Source organism: Puntigrus tetrazona, chromosome 8 (assembly GCF_018831695.1).
Source record: "Puntigrus tetrazona isolate hp1 chromosome 8, ASM1883169v1, whole genome shotgun sequence".
Lineage (NCBI taxonomy): Eukaryota > Metazoa > Chordata > Actinopteri > Cypriniformes > Cyprinidae > Puntigrus > Puntigrus tetrazona.
This window is the reverse complement of record NC_056706.1, coordinates 11,935,822-11,959,261: the sequence shown is the minus strand read 5'-3', so window position 1 is coordinate 11,959,261 and position 23,440 is coordinate 11,935,822. Positions and strand designations below refer to the sequence as shown.

At 35.4% G+C, this 23,440-nt stretch overlaps 1 protein-coding gene across 2 annotated transcripts in view; it reads right to left on the bottom strand.

Moving 5' to 3' along the window:
• cpne5a (copine Va) overlaps positions 1-23,440 on the bottom strand; it is a 62,510-nt gene that overhangs the window by 3,793 nt on the left and 35,277 nt on the right. For both annotated transcript variants that reach the window (XM_043246463.1, XM_043246464.1), the window contains 11 exons: positions 20,518-20,621; positions 20,201-20,305; positions 16,215-16,256; positions 15,768-15,843; positions 13,874-13,927; positions 12,701-12,762; positions 6,659-6,705; positions 6,373-6,554; positions 5,440-5,567; positions 4,081-4,183; positions 398-455 (listed from right to left, as the gene is read on the bottom strand). In XM_043246463.1, coding sequence (XP_043102398.1) covers positions 398-455; positions 4,081-4,183; positions 5,440-5,567; positions 6,373-6,554; positions 6,659-6,705; positions 12,701-12,762; positions 13,874-13,927; positions 15,768-15,843; positions 16,215-16,256; positions 20,201-20,305; positions 20,518-20,621 — 961 coding nt within the window. The remainder of the gene's footprint in view (positions 1-397; positions 456-4,080; positions 4,184-5,439; positions 5,568-6,372; positions 6,555-6,658; positions 6,706-12,700; positions 12,763-13,873; positions 13,928-15,767; positions 15,844-16,214; positions 16,257-20,200; positions 20,306-20,517; positions 20,622-23,440) is intronic.

Genomic DNA, 23,440 nt, shown 5'->3' with positions numbered 1-23,440 from the left:
ACGCAAATACTAATAGCAGATGGTGGGACATGCTAATTATTTTGAACAGCTGTGAGATCTGCATGTTGGCATCTGCTTATCAGTCCGAAACCTTAAACCTTCCCAATTAGGTGACTTTTCATCCAGAAACTCTATTTTATGGGAGTGCAAACTGTGAAGCTGCATTTATGTATTCAAGTTTTACACCTCAACGTGGGGATACTATTATTAGCCGAGTTGATAGTTATGAAACAATTAGGAAGTTCCTGAGTAAAATGCAAAAATGTAATAAAGGGTTATTTTCTTCTTATGTTTACAGTACCTTAAATATAGTAAGAGTAAATAAAGAGAAAAGAAACTGGAGGATATAGTAGGAAATATAAAGATCGTCTTTATATCTTAAATATAAACGTCTTACCATCAAACTCAGCCTGGCCAACTCCAACAATAATGATGGACATGGGTAGTTTTGCTGCCTGAGAAAAGAAAACAGAAGATAAATTCTATGATAAACAGTTTACATACACTCAGATATGATCCTAAACTGTAATGTTGGATTGACTTGTTTACTTTTAGTTAATGTCACGACAACAAAACAGTAAAAAAAAACTGAAGAAAACTGTATCTTCCATTTGCACTGGTTAATTTTACTTTATCATTTACTGCATTATTCATAGTCATAGGAATCTAATGTGAATCACAAAACAAATCATCTTCTCAAAGTACAATCTTTTGCGGGGGTTCAAACGTGAACTAGATACGTTTTTGAGATTTTTCACCAGGCTTTAGCTTAGTGACAATAAAGTTTAAATATGCCATGCAATTAATACACAGCTTGTGACAGCGTTAACAAAAGAAAATGAGTTGTTTATTTCCAAACATGTTAAGAAAGTTTGACTGTAATGGTTGGAAAAGAATATTTTGACACAGTGCGTTTTTTTTCACATACAGTGAGGCGAAAGCTATGCATTATTCAGACCCTCCTGGATCAACATTCTCTCTCCTGTGCTAACCGTCCCTGTTTCTGATATGATGCCTGACTGACAGGTCAAATCCCCTTTATCAGAGAAGTAAAGAGTGAGCTAGCTCAGAGGCTGCTTACCAGTGACAACGGATAACCAGAAAACCACAAGATATTCAGAGAAACAAAACTCGCTTTCTCCCCAAAGCGATTTCCCGGCGGTTCAAAATAAAAAGTAATTGCATACAATGCATTACACATGATCCCAGCAGAAAAAGACTAAAATACAAGCTATACATACATGGGGAAAATGTGATTTCTATGAAATGTAATTTGAAGAGCTTATAATAAACTATACCTTTAATATATCAGATATATAAAGAGCAAAATATTAAAGGTTCCTGAGGGTCTGAATTTTGAAAGTACTCCCCCCAGAGGGCCCGTGAAAGCCTGTTGAGAGGAATGAATAATTTGTCGAATAAAGCTGGCTGGACACACACCCTCAGTCACACTGATAAGTTTGTGGGCTGTAATGGAGTTAGAATTGGAATTTCACCGAGGGCCACACAAAAACACATCACACAAGATGAGAAAGACACACACACACACACACACACACACAGCGCAAACAAACCCTAAACTGTGGAGCCTGGAGAGTTAATCAAACCAAATGAGTGATTTAGATCATTAATTACTACGATTTACAGATCGATTCCTTCGGTAACCCGAGCTTTATATGTGGGAAACCAAAAGATGGACTCTTAAATTGTCAACAATTCTAAAGCAGAAACAGCGGACTGCTTCTTTTAGAATTTCAGACATATAGTGAAAACCAACATAAATATATTTCATTTATTTGTATTGATTTTCACTCAAGTTTATTTATTTATGAAACATCTGACTCTGTTATCAGTGATTATTTTTAACATACATTTGTTTAATAAATACAATATTAATTTGGATGTGTGTGAGCACATGCTGTCTGCAAAGTCTAACAAAAACTCACTTTCAAGACAAGCTTTTTTGCAAAATACTTGCGTTACTTTGTAATGTTTACAGATAAAGGGCAAAAAAAAAAGGAGGAAAAGCTGCTCTAAACTGTATATTGAGTAAGTTCAAAATTCTTAATATAAAGCATATCATTTCTCCTGCTGCAGCCGACTTTGTTTTCTGCGTTTAATTTTCAGATGAGTTGGTAACATCAAGAGATCAAGATATGAAAATAAATTGTATTTTCCCCTTTTAAATCTCTTGTGAATTTTTGGTATGAATACATTTACAGTACCTATATACGCTTAATGCGTAAACAAAGCAGCCAATAATTATTCCATCCTCTTGTGCTGTGATGGGGATGGTACTGGTCCCAGGCTGTTTTTTGTCTACCAGTCCATCCCTGTCTGTATGCATTGCGCAGACAGGACATTGAGTGCCTAGCGCCAATGGGCAAGGATTATAAAAACATATTTATGGGGTTGGAAGTAGGTCAGCAATCCCGGAAATACTCACGGGGGACAGAGGCGGTCATGTGTTGAAAGAAATAGAGCTGGGAAGATGAGTCTAAACAAACACATTTCACACACACTTCATGTATTCACTGCTCTATTTCCTTTAGGTCTTCCCTTCAAGTGCTTTTCTCGCAATCTCTCTTGTTCACTTGTTTGTTTACTTTCCCTCTCCCTCCAGTTTTTCTGTTTTCCTGACTTTTTTTTTTTTAACAAATACCTCTCTCAGCCATGAAATAAGTGCAGATTACTGTGAATGATGTGATGTGACACATTTGCGGCTATAGCCTATAATAAACGCTGTGAATTACTGTGTTCTCCTGTCCGCTGAGCCACATACCCACTTGCTTGGCTCCAGTGTATTCTTAGACTCTCAGTGACTGTTTAAACATGCATATATCTACTGGTAGCAGTGAGGATAAAACATCTTTGGAGTCATTTATAGAGTTATTAAATATTAAATACGGAATTTTTACACATACCCTAGAAACATCATTCTTGCAGTCATTATTTGTCATGTTTTTTCTACAAATACTGAAATACCCTTAGATACATTGACTTGAAAAGAACATACTTCAGGTAAACTTTAAATGTCTTGCTTTTAAACAGATAATACAGTGACATTAAAATATTTTTTTTTTTTATGTGCACAAGTTACATTTATTTAATCAATTAGTCTGAAGCAATATGTCAGTAAACATAATACATTTTAACTTGATTTATGAAATAAATGTATTTGAAATATATTACCTTTTTTACTAGGGAAGTAACATATGATTTCAATGTGAAATTTTGATGTAGAGACACGGACATAGTATGTACTTATAAAATATTCCAATTATCCTAACTGTAAAAGAAGCCAGAAATACTGATTAAAATAGCTAATAGTTAAAATAGACAAAAATAATGACTAAAATGGTTATTGCAGAGTAAATACTCTTGTTCAAAAAGCACCAATGGTCAAAATTAGTGATGACAAAAAACAATTCAGTCCATGGAATTAACCTACATTTCACTTCAGCTACTTGATCTTGAATATACGTAAGAGGCCAAATCACTGTGAGTTTAGAGAATCAGCAGTCAGAGTGCATTTGAGAAACACTTCAAAGTGCTCATTTTTATCTAATCATTTTTTTAAAAAGTCCAACAGAAAAGAGCACAAGAGTGGAATTTCCATAGCACACTTCAATAAAAATCACTCAAGACCCAAAAAAAACAAAAACGCATAACGCACATGAAGTGTTCAGTCATTCAAAGTGCATGAACCCATATCAGTCAGTGCAGAAATGTTACCGTGGGAACGAAGGCCGAGATCCAAAGCATCATGGGTAGAGGGTGAAGAAGAGACAGAGCAGCAGGCAAGATCTTAAAAGGAAGGTGTGGCTGTTTTAATAATGTGACTAAACAGTCGCAAATTCCCTTTAAATCCAGTCTGCTGGGTAACCATAGCAACGGAGACAGGCGAATCCCATTAGGTGCAGAGAGGACCTCCAGGAAGACCCAAAAAACACTTTAACTCTTCTTAGGCTTTGCCTGGGGGGCATTTGTGATGCAATGTTGCACCAGATTATGATGATGTAAACAGTTTTTGAGGACAGTAGGTGAGAGAGAGAGAGAGAAAGGTCAAGGATAACTCACATTGACGATGGCTTCTTTAGTCTGAGCCATATCTGATATCACACCGTCTGTGATGATGAGAAGCACAAAGTACTGCGAGCCGTCTTGAACTGATGCAGCATACCTGCCACACACACACACACACACAATCACACTTTCACATTAACAAACATATTAGCAGAAACCGTCATGATCCAAATCACCCAAATTAACCATAACCCAAATATGAAAATCTCTTCATGCTGGTAATGTTGATCGTTTGTTTTAACACGGCAGATGAATAATGAAAGAATGAGCATCCTCAATGAACACTTAGTATTCAGCGCTGAACCTCATGCATATATATATATATTTGCTCTGGGATGTCCCTGTGCTATTGACACAGCTCTTCTGCCTTCATCAAAATCCCACAATGCTCTTTGTGATGCAAAACACTGTAGAGAAACTATGACAGGAGATCTGGTCTTTCAGTGGCCCGCACACGGTCACAGCAACATGAAACAAATACTTTATGCTTGTTAAATCATCTACATGTTAATTTTGACAATACTTACAATCCCTATCACATTAGCTAAAGTGTTCATGAGTACAGAAGCCTATGCCTGCCTCAGAATACAAAACAGAAAGTCAAGAGTGACTTTTTGTAATTATATTTTATTCCCCAACTGTGACTTTGTTCATATAATTGCAAACGTTATAGCTCACAACTGTCACTTTGTTGCGTGTAATTGTGACTTAATTTTTCACAATTATGACTTTGTCATAATTGCATTATCTCAGCTGTAACTTTCTCACATAATTATTTTTTACAGTTATAAGTATTTCACAATTTCAGTGCTGTTTCACATAATTGTGACTTCATTGCGTACAATTTTCTCTTTGTTGCACATAATTGTGATTTTTTCTTTTCTCACAGTTGTAAGTTTGTCATAATTGCAATATCCAATTAGGACTTTCTCATAATTTCATAATTTCGATCCTCATAATTGCCATTTTACACCTCACAAATCTGTTTCCTAAAAAACTGCAACATCATATATCTCATATTTGTGACTTTCTCAAGTGTTAAAACGTTCTGACATCTGACTATTTCTCTAATATTTAATAATATTTAATATTTAACTGTCAACTTGGGCTATGAAGATTTAACCAATGAATCCCAAAACAAAAATGTTTTGTTTTTCCAAAATTGTAAAGGCACAACCCAAAATAAAGTCTGTCATCACAAATATTTTTGCTTGACTGAGCAGAGACTGTGATTTTAATAGGACCATTTTCTATTCATTTAAATCTAGAAATCAATTTCAGTACTGTTTTCCACTGGTTTACAAAGGATAAATATTCAACTTCTCTGAGCGAATGCTGTTGCATTTTTCTTACCTTGCTACATGGTTGATGACAGGAGCAAAATTGGTGGGTCCGTAAAGCTGGACAGTCTTCAGACTCTCGTGGTAAGCCTCAAGGATGCCCTCCATCCCGTTGCAGTATGGGTTATCTACATTCCCATTCTTTAAAAAGAACATCAGAGATCCATCAATACTATGCTCATACTGTCAAAGTCAAATCACTAGACTGGATTTACATATCTGTCATTATTGATTTCTACCTAGAATATAGAGTATTCATTAGGATGCCTACGCTATACGATTTGCACCACAGTTTGCAAGTCAGTTAATTTCAACGGTGATGCTGTGTCTCAAGGACATAAAGGGAAGCCACAACCAAAAAACGATTCTTTCTGCATTCTAAAACCCAATTTTTCACATTCATATTCGTCAAACGTACCGTCAAAACTTTCTCTAGTGAGTCGCCCTTAGGGATCTCTGAATCTGTTCAGTATTTCATGATTCATCATTAGATAATTATTCATGCTCTAAGGACAGTGATACTTGAAAAGTGAAGCAGCAAGAATGAAAATGAATAGTCATGATCCTAAGTTCCAGCACAGGGAGAAAGAAGTGGAAGGAGGAGTAGCTGATGGAGGAATAAAAGAGAAAGTGCGAGCAAAAACTAATTAAGAGACTCAAAACGCTCGACGAGATGAGGGTTTGGCACACACGCATCATGAATGCTTGGGTGACGTTAATGAGCAGGAATTGTCAGGAGAGTCTTATTTACACATTACACACAGATGTAACCGAGCATTACTAATTACAATATCATCAACATATGTGCAAATACTTCGAAACAACCATACGTACCCTCACACATGCAAAACATGCCACGCACTTAGGATTCCTACAGAAATGACTCTGGATATGCGCCAGCTAGCTGTGAAATCCACATAATCTATTATATCTAGGAAACAGGTACCAGGGGAAATTCATGGGAAACCCGGCCATCAGGAGGAAGTTTGGCTCCGAAGCCCAACGCTGGGAACATCTTATCGCTGTCATAATCCTGAATGATCTCACCCACGGCCTTCAACGCCATGGCATACGCGTTCATCTGATAGGGGTTCATGTAATGCAGGGAGGTAGACTGAGAAGGGTTCCCTAGAGTTTAAAGAGAGAGACAAATCATAAAATCTGATTCCGATCTGTTGGTCAGCCCAGCATAGAGAACAAATCCAAACAACGTCGAAAAAAACAATCCTTACCATTGGATGCAGTGAAATCAATGGCCACTGTGAAATGGATCTGAGTGCTAGAGAGAGAGAGAGAGAGAAACAGAAGGTAAGATTATCAAATGAAAGCATTTCGATATAAGCCAACATTTTCACACATTACAGATGAGAGAACCTGACGGTGAGGCTCAACAAAGGTGACGGATCCTGATGCACCCCAAACTGTGGCACAGATCACATTTCCAGCTTCAAAACACTCCAATGTTTCCACTCCCGCTGTTCGAGAGGTTGTTGTAATTACCATCCCCAGCCCTGCACTGTGTCGTCTCTCTCACCTGACAGGCAGACAGCCAACCTCCCGCTCAGCAGCCAGACGTTCCTCACAATCAACTCTGCCTGGTGGGCAGATCCAACATCTGTGTAAACCCACTTCTTTTTCCTCATTTTTTTAAATTAGGGTAACCGTCAAACTGGTCTCAGAACAGCAGTAGAGTGTGACTTCCACATACAACTCTGTTTCTATACTGAAATCAGTAGGAACTCCAGCTTAGTCCTGGATTACTGATGCTTATCGTGCAGAGAGACTGGCTGGAGGACAGTACATTCGCTAGACACAGTGTGGAGCCAGTGATTACCCACTGATTCTGACAGCTAGAGTTCAATGGGCATCAGAGTACAAAGCAGGGACAAGTCTTTTAAATAACAGCCCTTTGAAATACAATTTCATGCAAACAATGCAAAGAAGAAATGTTGTAATGCATTTAAAATTAGAATACAATTTTTATATATATATAAAATATTATATTTTTAGCACATTTATTCTAGGTTCAAGTTAAAATTTCACTGGATTTTTACAGTAAAGCAATGTTTCAGCAATAGTGACTGAATAAACCTTTTCTAAACCTTCTGATTAGATCTCCACTATCACATCTCATACAGATAAAACAGCAATAATAACATGCAATAATAATACTAATAATACATACGAATAAAACACAAAAACAAAATTCATTCTCTGTAAAGCTGTTTTGGTGCAGTATTCATAGTGAAAAGTGCTATACAAATACATTTAAATAATAAAAAAATATACACACACACATATATATATATATATATATATATATATATATATATATATATATATATATATATATATATATATATATATATATATATATATATATATATATATATATATATACACACACATATATATATATATATATATATATATATATATATATATATATATATATATATATATATATATATATACATACATATATATATATATATACATACATATATATATACATACATATATGTGTATATATATATATATATATATATATATATATATATATATATATATATATATATATATATATATATATATATATATATATATATATATATATATATATATATATATATATATATATATATATATATATATACATGTATATATATATATATATATATATATATATATATATATTATATACACATATTATATATACATATTATATACATATTATGTGTGTGTGTGTAACAGAATAGCATCTTCAATTTCTAAAACTAATGCTTTTGTTTAGTTTCCTTTTCTTTATCTCTTTATCTCCCTTGAAATTAAAAGAAAGCACTGAGCACAAAGAAAACAAGTGGCTAGTCTGAACACCTGCACAACGGAACCGATTATACAGGAACAAACACGTTTTTCTGCTGCTGATGGGAGTACAGAACACTTGTTCAGATAACCTCTGAAGCACTGAAAAATATCATAATGACATCTAATATCTGAATCTCAATGGCATTCCCTTTCCAGCATGAACTCTGTGCTCTCAGTGCAAATCAGAAATGAGCTCTGGACGAGAATGTCAGAAAACATGGGAGTATGAAGTCAGTGAATATTTATGAAACATTTGCGAGCGCGCACACACACACACACACACACACACACACACACACACACACACACACACACACACACACACACACACAAGGAAATCATCTTCTGATGAGAATGGGTAAAACACAAAAAACTAAAAGGGAGCAAAACATTTCAAACAAGGCTCTTATTAACATGTCTACAGCTGTCATTCATACACAACCCCTGCAGCGAGATGTTTTCCTGAGCGCCGATTCATCAGTGGTGGGTCAGCAGAGAGTAATTATGTATTTTAAACATCCACTGTACATTCGCAAACATGACCACACATCTGTTAATGAGTGATTCAGGCCAAATCATATTCATATGCAACACAAGGGTACTGTATTTATGCAAAGACCTTGGGAAAGGACCAAAAAAAAACTAAATCCTTTTTACCACCCTTTATTATTATTGTTATTATTTAACTCAGCACAATTGGTGGTGTTGATGGTGGTGGTGGTGGGGGGGCAGCACAATGGTGATTAACAAGCTTTGTTTATGCTCTTTTATCTTCATTCCTTTTTTTCAGTCCATCTCAAGCTTTTTTTTTTTGATCATCACTGATATCTCCAGGCACAAAGCCGGGCTGGTGCATTAATCTGCATTATACCGGGAACCTCAACAGCTCCTTTGGTGGAGACAAGAAACCTCCGAGAGCTTTTGGACCGGAGCCTTTATATGAAGAACATTTATCTTAATGCTGGAATTCTGAATGTCATCTATAGGAGTGAAAAAAACCCCCAGCAAGAACAGAATGATATAGAATGATGGGATTGTGACTGTCACATTAGCAACAGTGCAGACAGATGTGTTATACGCTCATGATAAATTAACGCTTTTGATCCAATCAATGCAAAAAGCACTGACAGTTTTTTTATAGAAATATATTTTGTAAGTGTACTAATGTGTAATTTGATCCAGGAACAAACACATCTCTGCAATGCAGTAGTTTTGTATTTCCTCACTCTATATGGTTATGAGTGTCTTGTGTCTTTCTAAAGCTAGATTCCCCAATTCAATGCTCTTCAATGACATTTTACACCGTGTCTCACTCAGGTCCAGTATGAAGTGCAATCTGACGAGTTCAAGAGACCTCTAAAGATCTAATCACATATAAAAAGTGCTTTACTAAGATTAGTTGAAAAGAACAAAAGCATTCTCTTTTCATGAAAAAAGAGAATTGTTTCTTTCTACTGTACCTCCCACTGGAAATGAATCACAAATCTAATCTTAATGATTTCTAGGTTGAATGAAAAAGATAAAAAATAATGGGGATAAATGGATACTGTTTCTAGAAGTTTACTCATATTCTCATGCGTCTCCTTTAGGGTTTCAATTTAACAAAATGTGTTCATTTTACTGTAACTACTCAAAAGTCTCAAATTCTTTCAAGACTAAATCTAAGCTAAACTACTCTAAATTTGAATCTATTTTCTATTTCTACTTTGTCAACAAATTTTCTCATTTGTGTCTAGTTTGTTTCTAGTTTTAAAAATCTGTCTAATGACACCGTTTTCAGTTGAAGAAATATTTTTCTATCAATATATGAGCTTAATGTAAATGTGATTAACTAGTCTAGACAGAAGTTCTTCCATGCCATCCGTTTCTTTTCAAAAGCATGATTAAACATTTAATAAGGTCCTTAGAAAAGGGTTTAAATTTTACATCAACTTTGAGAGCTACCTTTATGACCTGGCTATAATTAACACTTCTCTCTTAAGACATGATTCTTTCACTCATTCGCAGCAGTAAAAAGAGGATTCATCTCACTGAACCAGGATATGATGATTTAAGAAAGAAAAAGGGTTATATATAGTCCTCTTGGTAAAGAGGAAAGTGAATGAAATGTGTAGCAATGGGAAATCCATACAAAGGTCTGCTTTCAGCATCAATATTAAAGGTCAGAGTCTGATGGAGAAAAATAACAAAGGTGAAAACCTGACAGAAAGCAGTTTGAGTGTGGACAGACTGATCTGACTCGGTGTGAACTGAACGTGGCACACAGGGTGATGTCAGAGCGATATAGATTACTCCAGTGAGAAAGGTCATCCACATCTTTGGATAGTCACAGATCATGGACTATTTACGCTCTTGCTAGCTTTATTACTCTGCCTCTCTTGTTTTTTTTTCTTTTGGCTTTTGCCACATTTATTTTAAACCTGACACTCTCAGGTACAAAAGCTGTCACTGGTGCAGTACCTTTGAAAAATAACACCTTCTTTTCCCCATAAAGCATACACATCCACTTACCTCATAAGCATACGTACATATGTGAGGATTAACTTTTTGCCAATGTTTGCCAACAAGTAGTCGAAAAATTGTGTTTTAAAATACCACAGCACAAGATATTAATACAAAAACTGTAAAACAGCAATTGAACTAGCCATCCAGACAACACCACCAAAGTCAAGTCTAAAGTTAGTCTTTTCACTCCATCACTCAATCTCTTAAACAGCACATCCTAACTGACAGAGTGAGAGATACTGGGTGATATCAGTCTCCAGCAGGATGAGACACACTTGTATCATTTCAAACAAGGTGTGGGACAGGAACCATGGCAGGAACTTATCAATATTGGATCACAAAAGGGTGGAGAGAGCAGAACATTCAAACCATTAAGCGCACTTATCAGATTAATGGCCTGCTGTTGTAGTCACACATTACAGCAGATATAACAGGTGAGCCTGATTTTAAATTGATTGTTGAATCATATCCCTGAATAATCTAGAATAAGAGAGCCAGGATTAACTAACTAAACAGGTTGCAAATCAGTTTTCTTTCTTTAAACAACTACTGCTTAATATAATGTATGAAGCTTCCTTCAATAGCAACAGTAACATCACAATAATGATCTAGAACTCATTTAACCAAGGTATATGGCCAGATTTACTAAATAGGGCAAATCAGCGCTAAAGCACAATTCTATAAAAGTGTTGGTGGGAGTGGAAAATTCTGCGGGTGACTTACTAACAATACACACATTAAAGATACAGGTGCTGGTCATATAATTAGAATATCTTCAAAAAGTTGATTTATTTCTAATTACGTTCAAAAGGTGAAACTTGATTATAACTAATTATAATTGACAACTAATGAAAACAAATTCAGTATCTCAGAAAATTAGGATATTGTGAAAATACTGAAGACACCTGGTGCCACACTCTAATCAGCTGATTAACTCAAAAGTATTCCGAAAGAAATACTAATATATATATACTATATATGTATTATATATGTCTATATTTATTTATATTCTTATGACTGAAAGTAGCAGTTTTGTAATTTATTCCTGTAATAAGCAAGGTTGAATTCTCAGCAGCCAATTTTCAGTGTCTTATAATCGCTCAGAAATCATTCTGATACTCTAAGATCTGTAAATCTAAAAATATACACATAACATAATAATAATAATTATATAAAATACTGATAACAATATTGTTATTTTCTAATCAATTGCATGCAGTACTGCAAAATAAATAAATACGTAATTTTTAATTATTGAGCTCAAACATTATAATAGTAATGTAATTATTTATTATTATACAATTAATAGTGTAATTAATTTCACAAACAGGAAAAATCACTAGCTTTAAAAACTGATCAGATGGACGTATGCTCTGATGCCTTTCTATCTCCAGATACTGCCTGTCTGTGAAGCATTTTTCAGGCTTTAAGTCAGAGATAACAGACACGAAGGGCCAGCAGGTCATAAATCCTAATGCCACACATATCAATGGATCAGACAAAAGTATAAGGTCGACAGCTCTGAGATGTTTTCAACACAACTGGCACCTGTGCACAAGGCCAGCCTTTCATCAGTGTAAACTGAAAAGGACCTGGCAACCCCTGAATGCTGATTACAGTAACAACTACAATAGCCGTGTTTGTTGTTCTAGTTTAACATTTAAGGGGTTATTCGGGTTTTGTTTACTGGAGGTCTTTCTCAAAGCTGTTTGATGAGCTGTTTGGATGTTATCGCCATTACTGTGATAACATCCTGATGCCTTCAGCAAGATTCTGACCTTTACATCCGCAGAGAATGTTTACAAAAATTATATGTTGTGACGCTGCGATTTCAGAAGCATTTTAGAAAAGTATAAATACAGTACATACGTTTACATGGGGGTGATTGCGTGTATCCGTACCCTGCTTTGATGTAGTCCAGGAACGTGTGTTCGGCCTCCACCGAGAACGAAAGCAGTGTCACCTGGGTAATTGAGCAACAAAGAACAGACGGTTTACACCAGCATATGAGCACAAACCACATCTGCTACGAAACAATCCATCAAGGCATTATGCAAAGACTCTTCTCTCAGCTGTCAGGGCCACACAGTCTTTTTCATTAGTACTGTCATTAGACAACCAGAATCCTTCCATGTTGGGAGGAAGACAGGTGATGGACTATTCATTTGAGTTTTGATTACAATCTCAAAGCCAATTCATGGCAGTCAATGCGGAGAGTCTTTGTGGATCATCAATCACTGTTATCCACCCGGACCTCCAATATTACTTCCTCACTGCTCACCTTATCAGAGTATGAAACAGAAAGCACTATTCAGTCAGGGGACTTGGATCTCAGATTGTCGAGTAATTTATCTGAATAATATCCTGACGTTCAGAGTCCTTGTGGAATACAGCTGGACAAAATTAATCTATGTAAGAATGCAATGCATAAAACTTTTTTTTGTGTGTTTTTATCTAGTTTTCAACAAAATAAAAATCTAAATATCCTCAAAACAGGATAATATATATATATATATATATATATATATATATATATATATATATATATATATATATATAATCCTGTTTGGAGCATATACATATTTCGATTATATATATATATATATATATATATATATATATATATACATACATACATACATACACACACACACACACGGTATATAAACATAAAAATGTTAATACAATTGTAAAAAAATGACACTGTTTAAATAAAGGCTAATTTAAAATATTAATACATACTAGAAATAGTACTAAAATAACACTTGATATAAAGAGAGTGCAGCATTTTTCTCTTGTTTTTAAGAACACCACTTGAATTATTTTTATTGTATTTTTTATTGCAAATATTCTTTTTTCATGTTTTAGGCATAACTCTCAGAGAACTGAGTTTAATTTTCTTTAAGCAAGAACAACTATTTGACAGTATGATAATCAATGTAAACCTAATTTAAGATGTATTGAAAATAAATCTTATTATCTTATGCAGTATTACTTCTAAATCTTAAAACTGGAAAACAGGATAAAAGTACTTATTTTGTGCAGGATTTTAGGATAGCAAATTCACTACTTACTGTGCCAGAGTTCATGTATCTCCTCTTTTTGAGTTTCTTTTTAGGATTTACCACCTGAAAAGGAAAATTTAGAAATGACACATCATTTACAGGAAGAGTGGGAGTGTATGTGAGAAATGGAGAATGAGAGAAAATGCTTCTCATTAGACCCGTTACTTGTCCAAAAGTAGAGAAATTTGAGAGCTCTGCTGCTGGATCACTCCCAGTCATTTCTGTTCCACAACTGATCTAAGTGTTCAGATGCTTTGAGAAATCCAGTTCAGGTTGTTACATGTGCAACCTTGGCTAACAGTTTAGAAACCAGGACACAGATGATGTGATTTGTATGAACTGGGGTTTAACTCAAGCGACACCGCAGCTTTAGTGTTGTTTGTCCAACTCAATCCCCGGGAAACCCCAGATCCTTTCAGCACACCACTGGGACTGTCACACTCCTGTAGAACATCTCACCATCCCCTCATCCCACCACTGGGCTAATGCTAGGGTGAATGCACACACACACACACACTCCTTAACTCTATATAGCGATCTGTTACTCTCTCCTTCTTTCTCACATAAACACATGCTTTGTACCCTGTCATGCACTGACTCATCGTCCTTATTTTGTTTCTTGCTCTCTTCCATAAACCTTCAAAAATCTCTCACACCGCTGTACTTGCTGGCAGACAATGTGTGATAATCACAGAGGGAAAATAAGGGAGACTTGAAATGGTGCAATTTTCATTGTTTTCTAAATCTCTCAGGGAACAGATATTAAGAAAACCAAACTCAGTACAAATGAAAATTCAAGTTCTTCTCAAGAAAAAACAGTAGATATTATATGTACAACACATTCCTACATTTAGCTCATTATTAACTAAGACCAGCTCCAACATGGCTGGTCCAGGTAGCATAGCATTAAAACAGTATTTTTAATATGATATAAAATATCAACAATACAGAAAAAAAAAATAATAATAATAATATTACTTATGTAAAAAGTAGTCAGAATACATTAGCTAAAATGAGATTACATTTCCAATTACAGTTTTCATATTATTATGCAACCCAGCTCTGTGTGTATATGTGTGGGTGGATTTATATATACTTGTGGGGACTTAAACCTGAATACACATACGACTCATGAGGCCTTGTGTCACAGTGGGGACTCCAACTCTCCTTGGGCACAAAAGCTTATAATCATACAGAATAAGTGTTTTTTTTAAGAAAGTAAAAATGCAGTAATTTTCCTGTAAGGGGTAGGTTTAGGTGTAGGGTTGGTGTAGGGCAAGAAAATATACAGTCAGTACAGTATAAAAACCATTACGCCTATGGAGAGTCCCTAAAAGGATAGATGACCAGACTGTGTGTGACCCTAAAACCAAAAAAAACATTCATAAGTAGCTCAGGTATATTTTTGCAGTATTCAACAATGCATTGTATGTGTCCGAATTATCGATTCCTCTTTTATGCCAAAAAATCCTTAGGATATTAAGTAAAGATCATGTTCCGTGAAGATTCATTTGTACAAATTTAAAGGCAATTTTCAGAGAACATTTAGATTTATTTTTTCAGATTCCAGATTTCCAAATAGTTGTCATATATATATATATATATATATATATATATATATATATATATATATATATATATATATATATATATATATATATATATCTTATAATTGTAATAGAACAACAAACAAAAAAACTTATTGGTGAACAACCACTCTGAATGTCAAGGTAATGTTCAAACTCTCACAGTCTGTCTTTGGTTTTAAAGATAAGCTTACATATACAAACATTTTTATTTCTTTTCTAACATCATAAATTCATGAATCTAGACACACTCCTTTATCGGAATATAATAAATCCTGTGATGATCAATGGATCAGTATCTGCTTCAGTGAACTCACCTCGTACACGTTGAACTGACTCTGACCGCGAGAGAGCTCTCTGAAGCTGGTGGTGAACTCCCCGATAAAATCATGACTGAAGCACAAAGAACAACAATGAGACTCTTACTGCCTGTGATGATGAAGACAGATGGAATTGAAGTTTTTTATGGGATCTGAGGTGATCAGTATTTGTTACTGCCAGGCATTTTACAGCAGAGCTGACAGTACCGCAGGAAGCTAGAGGGAAATTTTATTACTATGTCATTAAGGAAAAAATTAAGACTTGAAAAACTAAAGTGCCTTTGTGTAAGGTGTATATTATATATATATATATATATATATATATATATATATATATATATATATATATATATATATATATATATATATATATACACACACACAACAATATATTACATAAATGGGCAGTGTGGAAAAAATGTGCATATGTGCATGTTTCTCTACCTGCCATCTCTGTCCCAGTCATACACCTCCACTTTAATTGATCTGAAAGATTCAAAACAGAGCATTTAGAAACAAGGTTTGGGATATTTCCCCCGAAAAGAGAGCAATGGCTGAGCTGATGGATGCTTTCTGATTAAAACAGAGCTGAGAGAATCTGTCTCACTGTGTTTTTCATCTCCATGCTAAAACCAACCAATTACAGGCCATTATCCAGACAGTGCACTCGGAATTAAACAGCGGTCGGCAGAGACTGAACTCCCAGGCTGTGACACGGAGCAGCCGTGGAGCTTCACTTCACCTGACAGGACGCAGGCCAGTTTCATTTAAACATTAATTACATCTGAAGTTTTGAATAATTAGAAACTCATTCTGTTCAAAGCAAGTTAACGCGATCAATTACACAGAGGCAGCTGAGATTTGTAGACTCGTTAATAAAAATGGCTTTCGAGGGTAATAGCTCTAAACGGTATTTTGGCACCAAAGTATGTCACACACTTGTTACCACAAACCAAAAAACAGGGAACTATAAAGATTACACAAATTTAGCCAATCGTTCTTTTTTCTTCTTAATAACTAGCCTAAACTATTTTTGTTTTGCATTCAGTTGTTCCTAGTTCACTCATACATGAAAATTATTTTCATTTTTACACATCCAAAATCCATATGACTTTCTTTCTCCTGTAGAATGACATCAGATTAAATGTTGACATTTTCATTTTTAGGTGAACTAACCCTTTAACTACAAGCTTAAACAGAAAGCCTCTACTGGTCAACAAGCTTCACAATAAATACCAAGCTGGTTGATGGAAAATCATGTCTGTCTTTTTTTAGCAGACAAATTATACTTTTTACGTTTGTTTGATTAGAATAATTCGCTGGTTGTTTAGTCTGCAGTGGTATTAATGAAATCTCCGAGGCACAGAAGCATCATCTGAGCTGGAATCAAACAACGGACCTCAACACAGAGCCTCTACTGAGTAATTCCATAGAGTACATGGGGAGACTCTCCATCTGCTGGTAAAGCAGAATGGTTCAGGAATGGTGTAAGAGAACAGATGTAGCAGATTCATCAGAGATTGTATGGCCCAAGTCTAGAACTTCTCAGATTCCCTGCAGACAGGCAACCAGTGGTTTCACAGAATTTTAACTAAATATCCAGTCCAGTTCACAAAGAATATTGTTCTAGCAAAGATTCTGATTGGTATTTAGAGTGACCAATCACAGTGTATTATATGTTTACACTGAAATATATTACATCACTATAACAGACCAGAGGGGAGACAATAATTATATTATATAAAATATTACATACACTACTGTTCAAGTTTTTTCATTGTTCAATTTTTTTATACATTTTTTTTAATTTAACAAAAGAATGACATTCTTTTTAATTTTTTAGGATTCCAAATCCACCCCAAATCTACTCATTATAATAATAATAGAATTTTACTGCGTTCTTGATCAAATAAATACAACCTTGTTAGCAACTTACAAATCTTTAAAAACATAAAAAATGTCCAACCCCAAACATTTAAACAGTAGTGTACATTTTAATATAATAAAAAATATTATAATAAAAGCATTTGTGTTGAAATTCAAATCGGCAAACACTAGAAAAATGTAGAAAAATGAGAAATCTGATCAGAATTTCTACACACTTTTATACTCTAAAAACACATTACGCATTACTAAACATAACTACTTTATAAGACATTCTACAGGAAAACAACTTCCACAACTTTCTACCAACCACCCAGAGGCGCCTGATACATCAGGAAGCCCTGTAGTAATTTCCTCTGTAAAGCCCGAGATGTTTCCCTCAGGATTGTGGCTGATTGACAGGGTTAAGTGCTGTTCCTGTCTCTCCCCAAGATCACAGACAGATGCAGATCAGTTGTGACACTATGGGCAAATTATGGCTTCCCCTCATGTCAATCAAACCAAATTTGCTCTCATTTGTTTAAGACCCCTGAAGGAGGCGCCACCTTCTTTACTAACCTGATGTCACAAAAGCACTCGTCTCTGTAAAAAAGAAAGAGACAAACACCCAGAAAATGCACACGAATGGTCACAGCTGATCATCAGTATAGCAGCACTTTTCTTTTTTTTTTATATGTGATGACTCTCTGCCATATTATTGCTTGAAAGTCAGGTTTGAAAGGTTTTCCTGGTAAAATATGTATGTAAATGACGAAGAAAGCCAAAATATTAAATACCATGGATAAATATATTATGAGTGATCTACACTTTTGTTTTTCTGTGTTGTTCATTATTACTTTTCGTCCCATTTACAGAGGTGGGGGGGGGCAGTTGGGTCACTTCAGAAAGATGGCAGCATCATTATTTTAATTTACACAAACAGATTGATAGGTCTATTAGTAAAAATGTTGACTTTTGCAATCCTTGTTGCAACTTGTATTTGCCAATAGTGACCATTCAAAAATGGGAATATCTTTAATAGTTCTCGAGTACGCCTTCATTAAGTAAGGCATGGAAACTGCATAAACTTTTGCCATTTAATAAAAAAAAAGAACACTAATATCCACAAATTTGTCTCAAAGCCCAACCAATCTCTGTGTAAAAATAACATGATGCTACCATCTTTTTAAAGTCATTCCATATTTTTGGAAGTTTCTAACATTGGACACTCACTGATTGTATTCTGTCTTAAATCCAATATAATAGGATCTGTATAATATATAAAACTCTAATTGTAGACATTTTTGTTGAAAAACATATCCCAACTGCAATATAAATACTCATCTCTGCTGGCATCATTTCAGCAGGTAATAATTAGCATAGCACCATAACAGCTGGAGTTTCCCTTTCCTCTTTCGCTCGGTCTCTCTCACAAACACTCGGGATCAGAGGCCAGGTGGGGACTGGGTGGCAGGTGGTTCTGTTCCCTGTGCCCTGATTGGCTATGACAGCTCTCAGACGACACACAGCTGCCAACATGTCTGCAAATCTCACCTGGGCCATGAAAATGAACGTGCACACACATACACACACAAAAGTATAGCCTAAAAAACATTCATGAACACTAAAAACTAATTGAAAGACACACACATAGACACACACACACACTGGATAGTACATAGGCCTATGGAGACCAACAAAGACACAGTGCAGGACAACACACAAATATCTGCTGCACAGAAAGTACAAAGCAAAAATAATGTGTCCTTGTAGAGCACATAAATCATAACAGTGTAGCACCGTGAACAGGGCTGTCTGTGATCAAATAATGCTGATGCTATGAGTAGCAGTAGTCTGGTCTCAATGTGCGACTGAATCAAAGAGCTCAGGGACACGATTCCTCTCCACACACACACACACATAGAATCTCGTTTGGGTACAACAGCCTTATTCAGTAAATTTCTACAGGATTCACAACACAGCATGCACATAAATTGGCTCTTATACTCATTCTAATGTGAACCCTCACTGCTAAGATGATTCCAAGTAAGGGAATGTGTGCCCACAGATTAATTAGCATAATACACGCCTAAACATCTACATATAAATACCTTTATATAGTCCTAGACTAAACCTGATTAACTATTATTTTTTTTAATAAGACAAGCATAACATAAATCATAACAACATAACATGTTACTATTATTATTACTTAGAATATAATTTTTTTTAGAATATTTAATAAAAAGTTGAAATAAATAAAAATTACAAAAATATAATATGTACCAATACAATATAAAGAGATTTATGTGATTTGTGTATGGGTATGGGGTATCTAAAAAATCTTATATTTAGAAAAATACAGTGACCTATCAATCACAATTGTGAAAGTCTTGCCCACAGATTTTATGCGCATGCACTGTTAGTGAATGAGAGATGTTAACACTGGAGAAAGACACATGAGCATCAGAACATGCATGTCTCTGTGTGTGTGTGTGTGTGTGTGTGTGTGTGTGTGTGTGTGTGTGTGTGTGTGTGTGTGTGTGTGTGTGTGTGTGTAAGTGCACCTGTCATAATCTCCATTGCACAGCGCTCTCACAGGAATGGTGAACGGCTGCCAGACAGGGTTCAATGTATTCTTTACCACTTCAGTTTTATGGCAGATAGTGAACCTAAAAAGCAAAAAAGAGAGGTTAAACTCAAACAAAGCAGCATACATTGCATTATTTTTTTTATTACAGCTGGAAGTTTGCATATTGTAAGACCTAGCTGAGTACTAAAAGAACTTTGTCTAGAACAATTTCTTAAGACATTACTTTTTCTTTGACACCACGAAAAGAAGACACGCTTTCCTGCCTGCAAGTGAGAAAGACAGCTAACTCACGTTCCGTCCTCATTACTTCTGTAGAACACCATGAACGGGTCAGAGCGGCCAAAGAAGTCTTTCTTATCCAGCTTATTGGCACAGAACTGCATTGTTGCACAGTCCTGAGAGGTTGAGAGAAAGAATGAAAGAAACAAAGAACAAGGGAAAGGGAAGGAAAAATGGAAGGTAAGATAGAAATAGCGCAGAGAGCAGCTAGTGAATCTAGTGAAATCAGAGGCGCATTGCTTTTTCTTGTACAGCTCAGATGAATGACGAGATTCTGGACCCTCAGGCACAATTCACCCCCCACCATGTCTATACAGCACAGCCATATACACTGTAAACACACATATTTTCTAAAGTCATATGCTTCACACTCACGCTCCATTAACAGCTTTAAAGGTAAAATAACTCTTCTTTGAAAAACACTGAAATAATTTGCTAATGAACAAATCCTCCCACAATTTCCACTGACCCTGACTGTGGCTCAATATTTAGCTCTCAAATAACATGTCTGAGCCTTTTTTAAATCACAATATTTAACAGCATGTCGAAACTGACATCCCCCTACAACACTGACTGTACTTTTCTCATTCTGATGGACACAATGTTTTGTCTTTTCCCAAGGGCTCAATAGTAGAATGTAATAATTTAAATGCAATGGTTTAGTTGATTAGTTTTATGTAAAAATTGCGTTTCTCTTTAAAATCATCTTTAATTATGAAAATCTGGGCCAAAAAGACAAAAAAAACTGCATACAATGATTATCAACCATAATATGAAATTAATTATTGTCTTATCGTATACACAGTTTACATCCATGCATATTTGGACACAAGCACTTTTTTATTATTTTTGCTGCTGACCAAAACATATTCAACTTACAGTTATAAAATGGGTACAGGCTTAAAGTGTACACTCTGATCTTTAATTTGTTTGATTATCATTATTTTTATTTGTCTGATTACATTTGAGACCCTGAAATTGTACTATACCGAAACATTTGTTATTATTAAACCAAAACAATTTTGAAGTTTTTGTTCATTAAAATAAAGCTGACATTTTTGACATATTTATTATGTCATGGCAGCAAAATACAGAGACATTAAAAATTTTAAATGCTAACATTTTAACTAAAACTAAACTAGTAGTATATACATAATACTAAAATAACAGTCCACATGAATCAAGATACCAAGCAAATTTTTACTACTACATGCAATTTCTTGGGATACAGGCCCTTAAACGGGTATTTTGTGACCCAAATGGTTAATCTGTGCCTGGCATCAACAAGCATCAATTCCATTTGAACCAATTAGCCACTAAACACTATCTTGCATTTAGAGTGCCATTCAGAGAATGATGAAATTGTAGGCTGGAGTCAGTGAGGAGAGACGAAGAGTGAGTGAGAAGAGATTGAAGGAGATCTAGAACATTTCCAAAGGAATCATCCACGTGATGCGCAGTAGATACTGCAAATTGCACACCAGTAATGACTGACATCATCGTAAAACCTGCTTGCTAGGGGCTTCTCAGGCCAGAGGGATGTTATCAACACAATGGAGACAACCCTCATTAGCCATAATGGTATGGTGTGAGGTCCAACTGATACAAAGTCATTAGTCTTAATGGTATATCCACTGATGAACATGGCCAGTGGTCTTTCCAAGCTCAGGGACAATTCACCCTATATTTAACAGCCGAGGGAGCTCTACCTTTTTATTACACATTGCTTGAATTGTTTCTTGACTGAAACTAAATCATAGCGTGTGGAGGACTTTGCACATGATTAACAGCCCCATTCAAACCAAGCATTTCCAGCGATTATGATCCAATGAATAGACCTTAGTGGCAAGATCAATTTCAGCTGAAAACCATTTTGGCAGAGAAAAGCAAAACATCAACCTATGCTAGTTTTGAATCGCGCATCTATGAGCAATCGAGCACAAGCGTCAGTCTTCTTTTGGACTGCAATTCTTTCTTCACCAACAGTAAACAACTTAAATGACAGCATTGTTAGTTATATAAATGACTGTCAGTCAAAGCTATTCACATCAGAGCTAAAGCTGCCTGTCTTTGGCCACAATGCACTTCAGAGATGAAACGTTTCATTCATTATTTTGGGCTTGCAGGTAGTATCTAGTTTTTGAATGGGATTTATCTGTGTAACTTCTTAGAAAGATTATTTCAGACTTGCAAACCTTATTTCTGCTATTAAGCATAGGGTTCCACACGCTATTAAGCGTAGGGGTCTCCACATGGTGCATTTCCTCATAGCTGTTCTTTGCATGTACCTGATCAAAACACAGCCTTTCATAACATCCTGTAAAATCTTTTGATCTACTATGTGAAATATATATAGATCAAGCAGATGTACCAATATATTACCCTCACAGAGGGGAAAAGCTTTTTGAGCATTTCAAATGAGCTTGAGTGAGGCTGTGAGTGTGTGCAATAGATGGCTCAAATGAGCAGTCCTTTGTGTGTGTTTGAGCTTGTAGTCAGTGCAACATAGCCATTTACAACCTGGAAAAGCTGTAATTTACTCTGCACTGCTATTTCAGTGATTTAATGAGTACTATCACCAGTGACAGAGTAAACTTTACTAGACAGAGGGACGAAGCTGGAACATTCCAGGAAGAAGACATGATGAAGAGATGGGAGGGATGAACATAGAAACTTTTTGGTCCTCCACTGAATCTACAAATGGAATGGTTGTCTTCTACAATGCAGTCTAACAAGAATATGATGAAATAAAATGACTGAGGACTGCAACATGAAACATGTTATTCAATGCAGTCGAAACAAATCATTTAGTTATTTTAATGAATCACACAATAGGATTTAAAATGAGTTTTTAAACTCCTTTACTCTGAACAAAATGGATGAATACATCAAAGTGCTGTTCTGAATTAACATCTGTCCGCTTTAAAATAAAGCA